Here is a 19,386-nt window from a genome sequence, read left to right as displayed (position 1 = left end):
TGTTCCCTGCTGCACCCCCGTATCTAGAACAGTGCCTGGTGCACCATAGGTACTCACAAATATTTGTTGAATGAATAAATAAAATAATAAATATACTTCCTGCTATTCTTAATATTATAGATAGATTTATCTATAGATATAGATACAAAGGCCGGGCACAGTGGCTCACGCCTGTAATCTCAGCACTTTGGGAGGCTGAGGTGGGTGGATGATGAAGTCAGGAGTTTGAGACCAGCCTGACCAACATGGTGAAACCCCATCTCTACAAAAAAAAAAAAAAAAAAAAAAAAATACAAAAAGTTAGCTAGGCATGGTAGCATGCGCCTATAATCTCAGCTACTCAGGAGGCTGAGGCAGGAGAATTGCTTGAACCCAGAAGGTGGAGGTTGCAGTGAGCTGAGATCATGCCACTGCACTCCAGCCTGGGTGACAGAGTGAGACTCCATCTCAAAAAAATATATATATGTACACACACACAAAAAAGATTCTATTTATCGTCTATCTATCTGTCTATCATCTATCTATCATCATTCATTCAACAAATAATTTGTTTAGTGCTTGCTGTGTACCAAGCACTTCCCATATTTATTAAAAGTAGAGAGTAAACCAATGCTAATGGCCAAAATGCTCCTTTGAGAAACTTTGCTAATTTAAGAATTTGAATTTTTTAAATATTATGCTACTTTGGAGGGGTAAAAGTGAAAGGAAAACAAGAATAGTGTTGGAAAGGGTTAATGATGCGAGGTGAGGTAGGGCGAAATGAGATTCTGACTAAAGGAGAATAACTAGGGGAAAAGAAAAGGACATTTGTCCTTTGTAATAAACACATTGATTTTTGCATTGGACACAAAAAATACAGTGGAAATGTACTCCTCCCATAGTCTCTCTCTTTCTCTCTCTGGCCTGTTTTACTTTTGAGGTGTCTTTGAGTTTCCAGGCAGGAAGGTTGGGCCTGGTGGCTCATGCCTGTAATCCTAGCACTTTGGGAGGCTGAGGCAGGCTGATCACCTGAGGTCAGGAGTTTGAAGCCAGCCTGGCCAACATGGTGAAACCCCATCTCTACTAAAGATACAAAAATGAGCTGGGTGTGGTGGCGGGTGCCAGTAATCCCAGCCACTTGGGAGGGTGGGGCAGGAGAATCGCTTGAACCTGGGAGGTGGAAGTTGCCGTGAGCTGAGCTCGTGTGCCACTGCACTTCATTCTGGTGACAGAACAAAAACTCTCTCCCTACTCATCAGCCTTCCTTCTCAGGAAATGCCTCTGCCATGCATTTGAGGGAACCCTCCTTTGTGGTTGCTACTCCTTCCATTCCCCTACGCCTGAGCTCCAGAGGGCTTTTTTAAATACTGCCTGTTAGAGGTTGCTGAATGTGATGAAAAGAACACTGAACTTGGAGTCAGGAAACCTGAGTTTCAGTCCCCATTGCCTTAACCTTACTATGTGAACTTGGACAACTTTGTTCCCCTTCCTGGGCCTCAGGGTCTGGATTTGAGGAAGAAGGGACCCTAGCATTCTTTTTTTTTTTTTTTTTTTTTTTTCTGAGACAGAGTCTCCCTCTGTCACCCAGGCTGGAGTGCAGTGACGCTATCTTGGCTCACTGCAACCTCCGCCTCTTGAGTTCAAGCGATTCTCCTGCCTCAGCCTCCTGAGTAGCTGTTATTACAGAAGCACATGCCACCACACCCGGCTAATTTTTGTATTTTTAGTAGGGATGGGGTTTTAGTATGTTGGTCAGGCTGGTCTTGAACTCCTGACCTCATGATCTGCCTGCCTCAGCCTCCCAAAGTACTGGGATTATAGACATGAGCCACTGCACCTGGCCTGCATTCTTTATTTAATGCCATGATATGCAGCTGTTCTAGTACAGGAATGACCTGGATTTGTGTTGCTTCTGTGATTTTCCTGTAAGAAAAAAGATAATAAGCAAACACAAACAGAAGAAAAGGAGAGTGAGAGAAGGAAGAATAACTGTGAAAGTTATAACGATTTATCAGGAAACCGGTTCTGTGTGACCTTCCTATGTCTAGCTGAATGTGCAGAGTCTTATTTAAAAGACGCTATTCTTAGGTTCGGTGCACATGAATGTAAATAAGTACTAAAAGCAAGACTTCAGTGCTAACCGCATCGAAATGTAAGTGAAATAAACCACACAGGCAGAACTTTGCCGGTCTGAGCAATAAATTTGGACAGTTTTCAATTGCTTCTCCACAGAAACCAAATTTTCACAATGGTCATCACCATTCCTTCCTTTGGGGAGTGTGGACTGCAGGATGACTTCAAGCAGGACTAGACTCCTGTGGCTCATTTTCTCTTTAATACGATGCACTTGAAATCACAGTACTCTCAGTTGTTCTGCTCTTGGCCACACAGAAGCCCTAATCATTGGTACAGTCTCAGTTTCAATGACAAGTGACATTTTCCCAAGTTTTTTTTTTTTTTTTTTTGAGATGGAGCCTCGGTCTGTCGCCCAGGCTGAAGTGCAATGGCGCGATCTCAGCTCACTGCAACCTCTGCCTCCCAGGTTCAAGCGATTCTCTTGCCTCAGCCTCTTGAGTAGCTGGGATTACAGGTGCACAGCACCACACCCAGCTAATTTTTGTATTTTTAGTAGAGACAGGATTTCACCATGTTGGTCAGGCTGGTCTTGAACTTCTAACCTCAAGTGATCTGCCTGCCTTGGCCTCCCAAAATGCTGGAATTATAGGTGTGAGGCACTGTGCCCGGCCTGACATTTTCAAAGTGTGAATTTTTGTCCTTTTAGCACTAATCGAAATCAGAGAACACTCACACTTTAAGGACTAGTTCAGTCTTTGCCTTACACATGGGAAACCTGAGGCCCAGGGTCACTTGTTGGAAGTCCTCTAGCTTCATTAATTGGTGGCAAAGCCGGAGCTGAAAGCTTCCACGCCTGATTTCCAGCCTAGTGTTCTTCCCACCTCATCACTGAGTGCAACCCAATGACTATGTACTGAGTGTCTGTACCAAACTACCCCTATTTGCTTATTGGTTTTCCTTTTTAGTACTTGGTGTTTATTTTCTTCGTCCTCTGAGCCCTTTTGTAAATGATCCCTTTCCATTTGCCAGTGTTTTTGTTTGGTCATCAGATGATCCCTTCCTACCAGTCTTTGAACACTGGCCGAAGGAATTTGAAGCCCAATCCACCACAGCCAAATCCACATCATTTCCAACCATTCCAAATTTCAGTTAGAGTTCACAAATGACTTGTATACGGAGGCCACAGATGCTGCTACAGAGGAAAGTGTGTGGTTTTCTGTCTTCATTGCATGCAGCTAAACCCAACCCAACCCAACCCAACAACCCCAGCTAGTTATGTGCTAAGGGCCTTTGCTGGACACTGCGTACTGTTGATTTGGTAAACGAAGTCAAATGAACTAAAGTTCCTGTGATTCTGAAAGAAGCCAAAACCACTACCCATATTCCAGAATTCGGTGACTACAGCTGCTTCTGCTCTAAACTCCAAGCCCTTTGATTGTGTGCCCGTTAGTCCACAGCTCTCTCAATCGAAGGCCCTAATCTCAGTGTCTGAATGACTCTTATCAACTTGGCCTATCAGTTCTTTTGCACTTTATCTGGCTCCACTGTTTCCTCCTAGAATTTGAATTCCAGCACACCAGCTGTGCTGGAGGTCGACCCTGGATTTGTCCATGGGTTGGGACATACATTTTGTTTTGCTTCCAGTGCTCACTGTGACAATATGATGCGGAACATTTTGTGTGAGTCACTCCTTGAACTGCTCTCTTTAGAAAATGACAGATCTTTTTCCTAGGGGTAATCCTAGTTCTGTATCTAATTTTTTTTCTTTGAGACAGGGTCCTGCTGTCACGCAGGCTGGAATGCAGTGGTGCAATCATAGCTCACTGCAACCTTGAACTCCCAGGCTCAAGGGATCCTTCCACCTCAGCCTCCCAAATACCCAGTGGTACAGGTGTGCGTCACCACACCCAGCTGATTTTTTTTTTTTTTTTTTTGGTAATGTCAGGGTTTCACTTGGTTGTCTAGGCTGGTCTCAAACTCCTGGGCTCAATCAATCCTCCTGCCTCAGCCTCCCAAAGTGCTGGGATTATAGATATGAGCCATCACGCCCTGCCTAAAATTATTGATACACATTATGGTATATTTACCCATTATATAGCCTATCTACCCTTTTTTTCTTGTGACAGAGTCTCACTCTCTTGCCCACGCTGGAGTGCAGTGGCACTATCTCGGCTCATTGCAACCTCTGCCTCCTGGGTTCAAGCCATTCTCCTGCCTCAGTCTGTCAAGTAGCTGGGACTATAAACGCCTGCCACCACGCCTGGATAATTTTTTGTATTTTTAGTAGAGACGGGGTTTCACCATGTTGGCCAGGCTGGTCTCAAACCTCTGACCTCGTGATCTGCCCACCTCAGCCTCCCAAAGTGCTGGGATTACAGGCGTGATCCACCGCCCCGGCCCATCTAGCCCTTTTTTCTCATAACTCACCTAAGTTTTGGTGTGTGTCAGCATTTCCGACTCAGTATTCCAAACCAGAAATTGCTTGTGCCTCCTGTGAAATTTAGTAACTTCATAGAGTACCAGCTTTCCTGGTGAAAATTTCAAGTGGGAACATAGAATCTTGGGATTTGAAGAAGGCTTAAAATTTATCTAGTCCAGTGTCATTATTAGGTGGTCATATTAAGATAGCTTGAGACACCTCTGGAGGCAGAAAACTCACTGCTTCCTAAGGGAGCTCATTCCATTTTGGGCAACTCTGATTACTTGAGAATGTTAAGCCAAAATGCTTTCTTATACTTTCCACCTAATGGATCCAGTTCTACCCTCTGGGAACCCTAGAAAATATGCAGCACGTCTCTTTTATTTGCAGCTCTAAGGTAATGCATTTGAGGACCACCCTGGAGCCCCTGCCCATCGTCTGCCTTTACCTGTGTCTTCCCTTCCTCATGTCAAGTATTCCTCATCCCTGTGGAGAGTCCTCACTGGGAGTGCTGCTTCATTTGCATACTTTGCTATTTATTTCTACTCTTTGCTTTACTCTTTAAGCCAGGACTCTAACATATCAAAAATGAATTCAGGGCCAGGTGCAGTGGCTCACGCTTATAATCCCAACACTTTGGGAGGCTGAGGCAGGTGGATCACTTGAGTCCAGGAGTTCAAGACCAGCCTGGCCAACATGGCAAAACCCCGTCTCTACTAAAAATCAAAAATTAGCCAGGCATGATGGTGCATGCCTCTAATCCCAGCTACTCGGGAGGCTGAGGCAGGAGAATCACTTGAACCCAGGAGGTGGAGGTTGCAGTAAACTGAGATCATGCCACTGCACTCCAGTCTGGGTGACAGAACGAGACTCTGTCACCACCAGACAGAAAACAACACATTTAGCAAACAAACCACCAGACAGAAACAACACATTTAGCTTTTAAACATCCTTTGGTGTGGAATCTCATCAAAAGCTTCTCATCTGTTATGTGATCCATTCATTCAGCGACCATTACAGTCAGTCTTTGCCCTTCTCGATAGAAATGCAACACTGAAAAAAAAATGCAGTCCTCTAACCTCAAGTGGTTCAACCAGGAGGAAGAGACAGAAACGTAGCCCAGTGTATACAGAGACACAGCACAGAGACATAAACACAGTGTGTATGCAGTGGCGGGGACACAAGAGCAGAATGACTGAGAATAGGACATCATTTCCCAGAGGAAGCACCAAAACAGGATTTTGAAGAAAGAGCAGGAATTCGCCTGGGAGAAGAAGGGAAGGGAACCCCACATGTGCTACAATGCTCAGGTGTTCAATAGGATACCTGGCTTTAGAGAACTGTAAGGAGTGTGGGATGGTCTGAGAGTGGCTGCAGAGAGGAGGAAGGGAGAGGGAACGAGCTCCACCTAAGCCTCGGAACCCTTAATAGGGGATCTCAGCACATTCACCCAACACCCACCAACACACAAGCCGTTTAGTCAGTTCCTATATGCAAACCAAACTAAGAGTAACTGATGAATGGTGATTTTAATTTGGGGTTAATATGTAAATGAGGCCCAGTCTCCCTAAATAACTGCCTGTGGGTCTAGTGGGGGTTGACAGATCAGGAGGGATTTTGCATATTTCAGAAGGGCTGAAGACTCTGCTCTTGAAATGCACAGCTGAGTGATCCAAACAGAAACATCAGATAACAACCAGTAAGCACGTTGGGTGCTCCCCACTTATGTTCCCCAAGTTCTCTATGGGTGGAGACGAACCAGCTCCGGGCTAGCAGATTCCACCCTGCCTGGGCAGTGCCCAGTGTTCTGAGCCTCCATGGGTCCAGTTTTCCCTCCATGTCCAAGCCCTATCTGCCGGTGGACTGGAGAGCAACTGGATCTGTCCCTTCTTCTTTTGGATGCGGCTCTCCTCTCCCTCCTGCAGACGCTCTGTGCTGCCAGCCGCAAGTAGAGCCCAGGCGCAATGTCCTCCCGGTGGAAGTCGCGGTCGATGAGGAAGGTCCAGGGAACCAAGTCACTGCATCTCCCTCCTCAGTCAGCAGCCCCTGCAAAGCAATTCCGGGGAACTCTAGGAATATCTAATGTTCCCTCCACCTCCCAGATTCCTGCTGAGACTTACTGGAACTAAGTATCACTAGCACAGGGTTCAAGGCTTGCCCCACTGGAGCACGGACGCCACCCAAAGCAGCGAAGCTATGTAAATTCACCTTCACAGCTCTGGTCACCAGGGGCTTATTCTCATTTCAGCGTGAGTTACTCTAAAGCTCTCAGGTAATATTGGTTTAGACTCTTTTTTTTTTTTCTTACTCAAGACAGAGTCTCGCTTTGTTGTCCAGGCTGGAGTTCAGTGGTTCCATCCTGGCTCACTGCAACCTCCTCCTCCCAGATTCCAGTGATCCTCCTGCCTCAGCCTCCCGAGTAGCTGGTGCCCACCACCATGCCCTGCTAATTTTTGTATTTTTAGTAGAGATGGGGTTTTACCATGTTGGCCAGGCTGGTCTTGAACTCCTGACCTCAAGTGATCCTACCACCTTGGCCTCCCAAAGTGCTAGGATTACAGGTGTGAGCCACCGCACCCGGCCTAGACTCTTATAGATACAAGTATTACTGGAAACCAGTGTTCAAACACTGATCTTTGTCATATTTCCATTTAAGCGGTGTATTAGGTGTTGTGAGAGATTGAGAGATAAGTTGGAAGGGGCAGAAACACCGCACAAGCAGATTTACACATCCTTAGGTTTTACCTTCTATATTTTCAAATTCCGCTGTCCTACCTGTCTTTGTACTTTGTCTTCACAGGCTGGTTCTCCTAAGGGGAGAAGAGCAGGTGTTCACGTAACAAGGCATGGCAGAAACGAAGGATGTTTTCGCCCAGGAACCACATCCAGGTAACATCTCTGCAGCATCTCCTGATGGAGGCCATAGGAACGGATTACTGTTACAGGATAAATGGCAAATGGGTTGGGACTATATTTAACTGTTGCTATAGTTCCTTACTCTTTATTCAGAAGGTGCTTTCTTATGACAAGTTTAAATAGTGAATGAACAACAGTTATTTCAACAGTAACTGAAATAGCCTATTCATGAGCTGAACTGTTTGGCGAGCAGTTAAATAAATGGGGCTTTCTTCCTTAAAAAAAAATAATGTTCCAGGCTGGGCACAGTGGTTCATGTGTGATCCCAGCAATTTGGGAGGCTGAGGCTGGTGGATCACCTGAGGTCAGGAGTTCGTGACCAGCCTGACCAACACAGTGAAACCTCATTTCCACCAAAAATACAAAAATGAGCAGGGTGTGGTGATGCACACCTGTAGTCCTGACTACTCGGGAGGCTGAGGCAGGAGAATCGCTTGAACCCGGGAGGTGGAGGTTGCAGTGAGCTGAGATTGCACCACTGCACTCCAGCCTGGGCCACAGAGCAAGACTCCATCTCAAAAATAATAATAATAATGTTCCAGAAAGTCATCTCGGACTCTCTGAAGGTAGCCTCTCTTACAAGCCCCCTGGAATGATGTTAGGTGGCTTTCCTTAGAAGGAGAGGTGTAGGTACCCTGGAGCAGCTCCTGGAAGGGTGAGTCACACTGGAGCCAGTGTGGGTGGCTTCCCTCCCTCAGAAGGCTGGTACAAGGCCCTTGGAGCCAATGAGGGAGCTTCCCTGCAGGCGATGACAGGGATGTAACCCCCCAGGTGCAGAAAACAGCGGTGCATCACATCCTTTGTGTTTTGAGGACTGAAGAAGATACTTTTCCTCGCTCTGAGGGGATAGATTCCCTTGGGGCAAGGTGAAGCAGTGTTTCTGGGTTGTGGGATGATGCTAGCGTCTGAAGCAAGCCTGAGCAGGCATCTAGGAAGAACTGCCACTTCGGGGTCCCCTCAGTTAAACTTAACCCTGAAGAATGGGTTCGTTTTGCTTGAAAGGTTTCTGGCAGTCTCTGGCAATGGTCTGAATCATGCCTGTAATCTCAGCATTTTGGGAAGCCAAGGCAGGAGGATCGCTTGAGCCCAGGAGTTCAAGACATGCCTGGGCAACACAGCAAGACTCCATCTCTAAAAAAAACAAGTTAGCCAGGCGTGGTGGTGAGTGCCTGTAGTCCTAGCTACTTGGGAGTTGAGGTCAGAGGATTGCTTGAGCCAGGGAGGTTGAGGCTGCAGTGGGCCATGACCCTGCCACTGCACTCCAACCTGGGCGACAGTGGAGACCCCGACTCAAAAAAAAAAAAAAAGTCACCCATGACACTGCATCTCAGCTCAGGCTGTTGGGGGATCAGTTTTCAAAAGTGACACCTTGTGGTGGCAAGAAGGAACAGCAGTGCTGTGCTAGGGCACTGCCATCATCTACCCAGAGAGCCTGGTTCCTAGGACAATTCGGTGGAGAATTCTTGAAAGGGCAAGGAGGTGCTTGAGCGATGAACAGGAATAATAAGATCTGTGATCCAAGTTCACGCTAGTTTATTTTGGTTACAATGTAATATAAATACTACCCTTACATGGTATAAATCAAGATGGAACACTTTCTCCTTTCCGGATAGTTTTGCATTTTAGAAATTGAAGAAAAAGTTTTCAACCCATCTGTGTTGGACTTCCTAGCCTTTGCTTTAGTTGAGAAATAAGCTTCCAATCTCTTATCAGATTCGTTGTCAGTCCTTACAATGTTGAAATAAGGGCCCTGGATGTGTGGACTTAGCCCTTGTTTTATCCACTTGGCTAAGAGATTAGGCAAACACTGTTTACCCAAAAGAGTTCCTGAGTGACAAAGTCTACGTCCCTTACACCCTGGGGACATATCCCGGAGTTCTGAGAGGCTTTTTGAAGCACAGATGAAAGTGTTCTTCAGCCGGTAGCTGGCCTCAGGTAGCTGGCTCTTCTTTCTCTGCCTCTTACTCTCCAGCTCCAGCCGTCGAGCCAGCACCCACTTGGTATTTAGAAGGCAGTCCTCAAACGGACCCAGGGCGATTTCTTCAATTTGAGCTCAATCATCAGTTGCAGTGTCTGAGAGAGAGGGGCCGGTCGAAGTGTAACCTCTCTCAACTCTCAGTTGCTGCAGGGGTGTGGAGCATGAGGTGGCAGAGACTCAGCCCTTGGCAATTAGCATGGCTCATGCTAGAATATTCTTCGGGGTGTGCGTTGGCTTCCATTTGTTCTGGAAGATGTAAGGTTGAACAGAGAGGGAAGGCTGCCTGGACTGTCTGGGAGATCTGTGTCTGGAGCCCCCAGGCGGAGACTGGGCCTTCTGTGTGGGCTGCCAACCTGGGGCACGTGTGACGTTCCTTCTCTGTGGTTCCTCAGAGAATGACCTCGGAATGTCACACTGAGTTTTGGAACATCATGGCGTCCCTGTGATTCTTGTGGATCAACTCTTTCGGATCACCTCATGGCCATTTTGTAAGGCACAGGCCAGCCCCGGGGGCACTGAGTTAGGGCCAGTTTCAACAACCGTCACCTCAAAGACCCACCTCTTGCCCCTTTCTAGCCAGGTAAACACAACCAAGGGGTGTTTTCTTTCTTTCTTTTTGAGATGGAGTCTCACTCCATTGCCCAGGCTGGAGTGCAGTGGTGCGATCTTGGCTCACTGCAACCTCTACCTCCGGGTTTAAGCAATTCTCCTGCCTCAGCTTCCCGAGTAGCTGGGATTACTAATTTTTGTATTTTAGTACAGATGAGGTTTCACCATGTTGACCAGGCTGGTCTTGAACTCCTGACCTCGTGATCCGCCCACCTCAGACTCCCAAAGTGCTGGGATTATAGGTGTGAGCCACCGTGCCCAGCCCCAAGGGGTATTTTCTAAAACCCATCTAAAATACAGCATTTGGGTTACATCCCTTCCTTAGGCTGGTGGGCCCAATCAGCCCTTCACTCCATAACGAGGGAAATCACTTAAGTGAATGAATCTCAGCAGAGCTTCAAAGACCACCTTCTAAGTGATTTCTGTTCTCGCTTATGTAAGGAAGCAGCTGCTGATGTCTCCAAGTGAAGAAGGGAGAAAATTCCCCCAAATTTTGTTTCTGAATGGCAGCCATCCAAACTCTTGTAATGCACGTGTATTTTTTTTTTTTGTCAGTTCTCTCATTTTACAGTTGAGGAAATTGAGCCTCAAGGAAGAAGTGATTTTTCCTGGTCACTCGGCCCCTATTTTCCTGTGCAATCTGTTTCTGGTCAATTTCTTTCCTAGTCTGAAATGACCTCCCAGAGGACTTTGCTCACCACGCCCTTGACCCTGTCTTGAGCTTCCCTCTACACAGTCGGTTGATTTCCTAAAACTTGGCATTTGGTGAAAAATATCCAGCCACTTTGGCTTCTGAGAAGTTGCAAATAGCAACTTTTTATCTGGGGAGATAGATTGAACTCTACATTTTGTAACTAAATGCAGACAGTCTTGTGACTCTGAAAAGTAGAAACCAAGCTAGAATGATCCAACAGGGTTTTTTCCCCAATGAGTTTATGGGCTGACAGAGCTGGAAGCAGTTCCTCTTTTTTGTTGTTGTTATTTATTTTATTTTTTGTTTTTGTTTTTTTGAGACAGGGTCTTGCTGTCACCCAGGTTGGAGTGCAGTGGCAAAATCACAGCCCACTGCATGCATCCTATAACTCCTGGGCTTAAGTGACCCTCCCGCATCAGCCTCCTGAGTAGCTAGGGCTGCAGGTGTGCACTACCACACCTGGCTAATTAAAAATAATTTTTTTTTTTTTAATTTTGGTAAGTTTGAGACCAACCTGGGCAACATGGTGAAGCACCGTCTCTACAAAAATTTGCCAGGTGTGATGGTGTGTGCCTGTAGTCCCAGCTACTTTGGAGGCTGAGGTGGGAGGATCACTTGAGCCTAGGAGGTTGAGGCTACAGTGAGTCGTGATCATGCCACAGCACTCCAGCCTGCTGGGTAACACAGTAAGACCCCTGTCACTACCAAAAAAAAAACAACAACTTTTTTTTGACACAAGGATCTTGCTGTGTTGCCCAGGCATGTCTCGAACTCCTGACCTCAAGCCATCCTCCCACCTTGGCCTCCCAGGAATGTAATCCCTCATGCTTCCAATTACAGGCGTGAACCACGCACCCAGCCAGTCTGTTAGACTCTTTGGGTTTGTGTGCTGATAGAGGTAGGGCAAGAATACCATGCCCCAACACCTACAATCTTATATAACCTCTGTTTTTCTCTAGTTGAAGATGATTTATTTAAAGAACCAACCAGAAAAAGAAGGAAATCAGATCGAGACCAGCGGTTCCGAGCGTTTCCCTCCGTAGAGCAGAGCTCCCTTAAGGAATGTGAGTGCCCTGAAACTGTTGTTTTAACATGGTTCTGTTCTGTTCCAAATATGTTAAAATGCTCAAAGGAAGAGGAAGTTAATTTCTGAAGCTGGATGAAACATCTTCAAATGAACCTGTTTCGGAAAGAGAGGTCTCAGTGTCTCTGTAGTGGCATGCAATTAGACAATTTATCTCCACGCATCTCTGGGTAGGAGAGTTGCTATCAAAATAACTTCTTCCTGGTTGGAACAAAGCCTGTGAAAATGATTAGGTTGGTGCTTCAGTGGGTGTCAACATGGTGTCCTTGGACTTCTTTTTTTTTTTTTGAGATGGAGTCTCGCTCTGTTGCCAGGCTGGAGTGCAGTGGTGCTATCTCAGCTCACTGCAACCTCCGCTTCCTCGGTTCAAGTGATTCTCCTGCCTCAGCCTCCCGAGTAGCTGGGACTACACGCCACCACGCCCAGCCAATTTTTGTATTTTTAGTAGAGACAGGGTTTCACCATGTTGGCCAAGATGGTCTCGATCTCCTTGTGATCTACGCACCTCAGCCTCCCAAAGTGCTGGGATTACAGACGTGAGCCACCTCGCCCGGCTGCATTTTTTTTCTTTTTATGACCACAGGCAGGAAGAATCTAGAAGTGGCTGAAGCCCGTGGCAAAGCATATCATAACTTCTGTTACCAGAGTTTCAGAGCAGCCTGGCTCTTTGGAGATTTTCAGAACCAATGATTGCTTTCTCCTGTGAGCCACCATCTCTAGCTAGTGTGAGATAACTTGCCATCTTGTTTAATCGGCTTTTCATTTCTTTTCTTTTCCTTCTCTGCAATGTTCAGCAGACACCTCCTTTGGAGACCTAGTTCTTTATCCCTGCCAGGTACCTACAGGTGACATCTCTCTGTTAATTCTAGATGAAAAACTGGAATCACGGACCAGAAGGGTCTTGAGCAACACTTACCAGAAACTTATTCAGTCGGTCTTCCTAGATGACAGTGTCCCTAATGGAGTCAAGTATCTCATGTGAGTCTGAAATCCACAACCCTGAAATCTTATGTCAATGTCTTTCCTTAGGCGATTATAGATGCTTTCCCTCAACAAGGAAAGGAAGTATTTAATTAGAAACTAAGCAAAGAAGGATACAAATTTCTGTAGCTATGGGTAGTTGCCATTCATTGAGCTGTCACTGTTAGGTAGTCTGCTAAGTGTTTTTTATATATCAAATATCACTTAATCCATTCAACACTCCTACAAAGTAGGAGCTATATGATCACTTCCATTTTACTGAAATTGTGGCTCAGAGAGGCCCAGACTTGAACAAAGTCACACTGGTGGTCAGTGAGAGGGTCCAGAATTCAGCCAAGGCTGTGTGACTCTGGGCTCATGTCCCCAGTTATTTGTGCCTTGCCAACGTGAAGAACTTGAGTGGTGCTGAGGGTACAATTTCTGCTGCTCAGTAAGACTCTGTGTTGCTCCTAACACTATTAATACTTCACCTCTGTACACATGGTATTTCTAGGGTCAAGAATATGCAATTTCTGTCCAGGTGCAGTGGTTGACACCTGTAATCTCAGCACTTTGGGAGGCCGAGGCGGGTGGACCACTTGGCAAATATGGCAAAACCCTGTCTCTACACAAAATACAAAAAAGTTAGCCAGGCAGCTTGGAGCATGCCTGTAGTCCCAGCTACTTCAGAGGCTGAGGTAAGAAGGTCACTTGAGCCCAGGAGGTTGAGGCTGCAGTAAGCCATGATTGCACCACTGCACTCTAGCCTGGGTGACAAAGTGAGACCTTGTCTCAGGCACATAAACAAAGAAAAAAAGGAATATGCAGTTTCCAGTGAATACAAATAAAGATGCCTCACATCTATGTAGACATTACAGGGATTGTGTGGAATTATTATTACCAAATATTTTTGCATAATCTCACTTGATCCCCAGGCAACTCTCTGTAGTAAACAGGGATTGATATTCTCCTTTGACAGAGGAGAGAGCAGAGACTCAGAAGCTTGTGGTGACATGCCCAGGATTAGAATTCAGTTCCTTTGCATTCTGTTTCAATGCTCTTCAGTCTAAACTTTGATGACCACGACAATGTGCATTTTAAAATTCATCCAGAAATAGGCTCCTTGCCTTGATTGAAAAGCCGACATTGGACCCAATCTACATTGGGTTATTTGGAAGCACCGGGGCTGGGAAGAGTTCCCTGATCAATGCCATCATCCAGCAAGCAATGTTTCTACCAGTGTCTGGAGAAAGCATATGTACTTCCTGCGTTGTACAAGTGAGCTCCGGCTGCTGTGTACAGTATGAGGCCAAAATCCATCTTCTCTCTGACCAGGTAAGTGTTCCCTCCCCTTCCATCACCTCCCCTCCCCTCTTCATCCTTTCTCTTCCCTCCATCTCTCCCTCCTTTCCTTCTTCCTTCCCTTCCTTTTTTCCTTCCTTTCCTTTCTTTCCTTCTCACTGTTTCTCAGAGACATTATATTCCCTGCAAATACAGCTCATGTGTTTGTTGAATGAAAAAAGCCCATTCCAGGCGAAAGTTAATCTAGTGGGCTGGAGGGGTCTGGCCTGGAGGGGTCTGGTCCTACATTGTTATGAGACTTTGGGCAAATATTTCCCTCTTCAAGACCCCGAAGTAGATGTCCTAGATTTTCTGAATATGCAACCCCCTGGTCTCCCACAGGGGGCGACGGACCCCTCTGTTTGTCAGTGTTCTCTGTATCTGTGTCAAGAGGGGCTTGGCCCTACTCTGCCTTGGCAGGAGTGGAGGGAGGAGCTGAAGAACCTGACTAAACTCCTGCACAGGATGGAGGAGCTGGGCGGAGCAGAGGCAGATGCGTGGAACAGGGATGAGGCGGTGGAGGAAGCCACCTGGAAGCTACAGATGATTTATGGAAACGGGGCGGAAAGTAAGAACTATGAGGAGTTACTGAAGGCAAAGCCCAAAGGGAAGATCCCCACCTGCAGAGTCATCACCCTCAAGGCGGAAGAGGTAGCGTCAAGTTCCTGCTTTCCTTGATGTCATCCTGGGTCTCAAGTCTAACAGTTGAATCTGCTCAGGGGACTGGCTCCTGGTATAGTGTTTATATGAAATAAGAAATAAGTTGCTACCCAAATTAGAAGTATCCATAGCCCAAGTTATCCTTATTATTTATGGCTGTCAAGTGGGAATTTTTTGTACGTGAATGGAGGAGTTACTGTGTACAAAAAAAGACTATTTACAGTTACTTGAGAATAATTCGGGATACTCTGGCCTGCCAGTGATTTTTTAAGAAGGCTTATAGTGGCTTAAACAAACAGGAATTGATTCCTTTTCTCATGTGAGAGGTCTGGGGGCAGTAGGGGTCAGGTTGGTCTAGTGGCTCAGCAATGTCAAGATCAGCCTCTCTGGTTCCTCTGGTCTTCTGCCACCCCCACTATCATGAGATGGCTCCCGGAGTGCTAGACTTCATGCTAGCCTACTGGAAGGAAAAAGTGGATAAAAAGTTGGCATCAGCCACATCTGCCCTTTCATCAGAAAATAAAAGCTTTCCCAGAAATACCGCTGATAAATTTCCACATAGATTTCAGAGTTCGGGACTGAGCCACATGGCCCTTCCTGCCTGAAAGGGAGTCCAGAGAAAGTGAAAAGCAGACTTGTCATGATCGCCTTCGACCCGTCTCGCTCCACTGCCTCCCAGTCAGACAGAAAATCAGGATTCTGCTGGCATAAAAGAGGGTCAGGATGGAGACTGGACAGGCAACTAGTAGAACAATAATCTTGTTTTTTGTTTTGTTTTTTTTTTTTGTTTTGTTTTTTTTTTTTTTTTGAGACGGAGTTTCGCTCGTTACCCAGGCTGGAGTGCAATGGCGCGATCTCGGCTCACCGCAACCTCCGCCTCCTGGGTTCAGGCAATTCTCCTGCCTCAGCCTCCCGAGTAGCTGGGATTACAGGCACACGCCACCATGCCCAGCTAATTTTTTGTATTAGTAGAGACGGGGTTTCACCATGTTGACCAGGATGGTCTCGATCTCTTGACCTCGTGATCCACCTTTTTCATTTTAAGATTTCATTTCTGAATTAAAACAAAATATTTGTGGAACCGACATTCAATTTAGGAAAGCTATACATTTAAAAACCTAGTTTTTCTTGTATCTCTCACCTTTAAATACACCTTAAATATTGCTATTCTATTTGTAAATCTAGTGATTATTGGTAAAATGGGTACAATGTTTGTACGTGTCCTGAAGTTTAATGTTCAATTATCTCTTGATTAACAAAGCAAATCTCCCTTAACTATTTAATGCTGCTTACATAATCAATCACACTTCTTTAGGCTTTTTGCACTACAGTTAAAGTTCAATATATTTGAGTCTCTCAAAATGTTTTAAATACTTGACTAGGCACACTTAGAAATTAAATGAATGAAACCTTTTCAGAGCACTTTGCCATCTCTTATATATCCAGAAAATCAAACAAATATAGTGCCCATTTCTTATAGTTTTAAGATGAATATTACTATTAAAATGATTATACTTCTAATATCTAAAACATAGACTGAGCATATGTAAGAAACACAATGATTACAAGACTAGTTACTTTATCTGAATACATACAACTTACAGAAGGGTATCAATGTCTTTGCCAATCCGTATTTGGAAATACTCCTTCCCAGCATCATAAATTTACCCACTGAAACAAGGTCAGCAGAATCACTATCTCAATGAGTAAGCTTACAAATTCAGGGTTTCCACTGGAGATTCTAGAATCCGAGTTTGCCTTCTCTAATGATGTTTGCCCGGAACCAGTTTAGGGGGCTGAGCCCTCTTGTAGAAAGGAGATTTTCAAGCCCATGCCTTTTCCTGGACTTCTCTCTTATGATATCTGCTCTGTTTTAAAATGACAATATCTTAAAGAGCTTTTATTTCTTTTTTTGTAGTTTATCATTTGGTTGATATTGATGAAATCTGTTACCCGTTACCCAGATTGTAACAAATCCAGCGATTTAATTTAAACTCTCTTAAGAATTGACATTCTAGGCTGGGTGCGATGGCTTATGCCTGTAATCCCAGCACTTTGGGAGGCCGAGGCATGTGGATCACCTGAGGTCGGGAGTTTGAGACCAGCCTGACTAACATGGAGAAACCCCATCTCTACTAAAAATACAAAATTAGCCAAGTATGGTAGCATGTGCCTGTAATCCCAGCTACTCAGGAGGCTGAGGCAGGAGAATTACTTGAACCTGGGAGTCAGAGGTTGTGCTGAGCTGAGATTGCACCATTGCACTCCAGCCTGAGTAACAAAAGCAAAACTCTCTCTCTCTCTCTCTCTCTCTCCATATATATATATATATATGTATATAAAGAATTGACATTTTTATCTTTCTTACAGTACTATTCTATAGAAATTGATTTAACAATGACTACCATACATCCCAAAACCTCTGTCCCCTGAAGTGCCCCAGTTGAGATTCACTCTCATAGTTGCTGGCATGGATGTGTCATTGTCTCAAGACATGTTTAAGCAGAAACCGTAGTCTAAGAACTATTCCCTCTCTCATTCACCATCATTAAACTATCCTAGAAATGCCCACATCTCAAGGTATTTTTTGTAATCAGAAGATAAATTTAAAAAACTCTAAGATCCAATTTTAGATCAATTTTCAATTTGGAAAATATGGTTACCATATCACTGTCAATTTTCTATAGTCATCGCTAGCTTTCTGGTAGTGCAAATGTCAATTACATATTACTTATGTTAATTTTAGAACTCAGTGTAGTTGAGAAGATAAACTTATTATCCAGCAATGTTATAACTTCCCTAAGGTTCCATTTGAGCTAACGTTGGTTTTTTTTCATCTGCAAGGTAAGGAGCTTAAACTTCCTGATGCCTCTCAGGTTCTAGGTCCTGCGGACCTGATTGCAGACCTCCTGACACCCCTTGTTGGGTACACTTCTTACCCTTACTCAGCATACCTACCATGAACCTGCATCATAGCCAACCCGGAAGAACAGAGCTAGGAGCATGGCTGGTGTGTGTGACTCTGTCCTTCTTATTCAGGCAGAAGAGCTGTCCATCAAGCTGGACCCCTACATCCGCACGCAGAGGAGAGACTGGCATGGAGAGGCCGCTGAGATGCACATCTGGCCCTTGATCAAACATGTGGAAGTGACTCTTCCCAAATCCGACCTGATCCCAGAAGGGGTCGTGCTGGTGGACATCCCAGGCACAGGTGATTTCAACAGCAAGAGGGACGAGATGTGGAAAAAGGTGACTGTCTTTAGTAGGCTTAGTTCTCTCTTCCCTCAACACCTCTATCCTTTCTCAAGCAACAAAGAATGCTCTGCTTTCAGCTTCAGGGATTTTATGACTTCACTGGAATTAAATTCTACTAATTTATTTATTTATTTTTTTGAGACAGAGTCTTGCTCTGTCACCCAGGCTAGAGTGCAGTGTTGTGGTCTTGGCTCACTGCAACCTCCGCCTCCTGGGTTCAAGCTATTCTCTTGCCTCAGCCTCCCTAGTAGCTGGGATTACAGGCACCCGCCACCATACCCAGCTTATTTTTGTATTTTTAATAGAGACGGGGTTTCACTGTGTTGGCCAGGCTGGTCTCGAACTCCTGATCTTGTGATCTACCTGCCTTGGCCTCCCAAAGTGCTGGGATTACAAGCATGAGCCACCACACTCTGCCAAATTCTTCTAATTTCTATGTTCTAAGCCTCAGGGCCCTGGCAGTATATGAGCGGCCAGAGAAACTGGGGAGGGAGGAATCACAGGATGTGATTGTTGGAGCCGGGACAAGTATGTGTGATGTATGAGAAAGACCAGCAATACAGTGGCTCGAGTCAGCAGAGTGATGAAGGACAGAGTGGAACGGGGAGGCCAAGTGTTGGGGACAAAGCAGAGAGGCTGCAGCCAGTCACCAAGAACTAGGAGGCTGCAGACTGCGTTGGCTATAAGGAACAGAAACACCCACTGATGCAGTCCCAAGTTAAGAGGGGTTATCAAAACGTTATCAAAGGACCTCAGGAGACACAGCCAGGCCTCAGGATGGCAGGTCGGGATGGAGGCAGTTGCTCTCGCTGTCATTCTCTGCGTGGTCTCGTGCCCATGCTTCTTTTGTGCATCGCTCCACAAAGTCCTGCCCCTCTCCCAGCTTTCTCTACTAAGCCATTGGGATCTACAGTGTCTAACTGACTGACTTCGCCCTGTCTCTAAATGACCTTGCAGTTCATGTTCCTCCCAGTGTCTGACTTTAGTCTTTATGTCTTTATGTCTTTCTTTTTTCTTTTTTTTTTTTTTTTTTTTGAGATGGAGTCTTGCTCTGTCACCCAAGCTGGAGTGCAGTGGCGTGATTTCGGCTCACTGTAACCTCTGCCTCCCGGGTTCAACCGATTCTCCTGCCTCAGCCTCCCGAGTAGCTGGAACTACAGGTGCATGCCACCATGCCCAGCTAATTTTTTTGTATTCTTAGTAGAGACAGGGTTTTAGCGTGTCAGCCAGGATGGTCTGGATCTCCTGACCTCATGATCCTCCAGACCTCGGCCTTCCAAAGTGCTGGAATTACAGGTGTGAGCCACCACACCTGGCCAGTCTTTATGTCTTTTAGCTCAAATTCCCAAGAAGAAAAATCTGAGAGGTTACTGCCCAGCGAATGAATTAGCTTTCTGGAATAGGTACCCATTGCT

General features: G+C 45.6%; 1 protein-coding gene across 8 annotated transcripts in view; it reads left to right on the top strand.

The window, feature by feature from the left end:
* NUGGC (nuclear GTPase, germinal center associated) overlaps window positions 1–19,386 on the top strand; it is a 99,937-nt gene that overhangs the window by 11,975 nt on the left and 68,576 nt on the right. For all 8 annotated transcript variants that reach the window (XM_021665160.2, XM_021665156.2, XM_021665155.2 and 5 more), the window contains 6 exons: window positions 7,275–7,363; window positions 11,631–11,735; window positions 12,625–12,733; window positions 13,828–14,050; window positions 14,477–14,707; window positions 17,756–17,965. In XM_021665160.2, the coding sequence (XP_021520835.2) occupies window positions 7,321–7,363; window positions 11,631–11,735; window positions 12,625–12,733; window positions 13,828–14,050; window positions 14,477–14,707; window positions 17,756–17,965 (921 nt within the window). In that variant the 5' untranslated portion in view covers window positions 7,275–7,320. The remainder of the gene's footprint in view (window positions 1–7,274; window positions 7,364–11,630; window positions 11,736–12,624; window positions 12,734–13,827; window positions 14,051–14,476; window positions 14,708–17,755; window positions 17,966–19,386) is intronic.

Source organism: Aotus nancymaae, unplaced genomic scaffold (assembly GCF_030222135.1).
Source record: "Aotus nancymaae isolate 86718 unplaced genomic scaffold, 86718_ANA_hifiasm-v0.15.2.pri h1tg000079l, whole genome shotgun sequence".
NCBI lineage: Eukaryota > Metazoa > Chordata > Mammalia > Primates > Aotidae > Aotus > Aotus nancymaae.
Note: the sequence above shows the minus strand (reverse complement) of the source record. Positions and strands in the feature narration are given on the sequence as shown.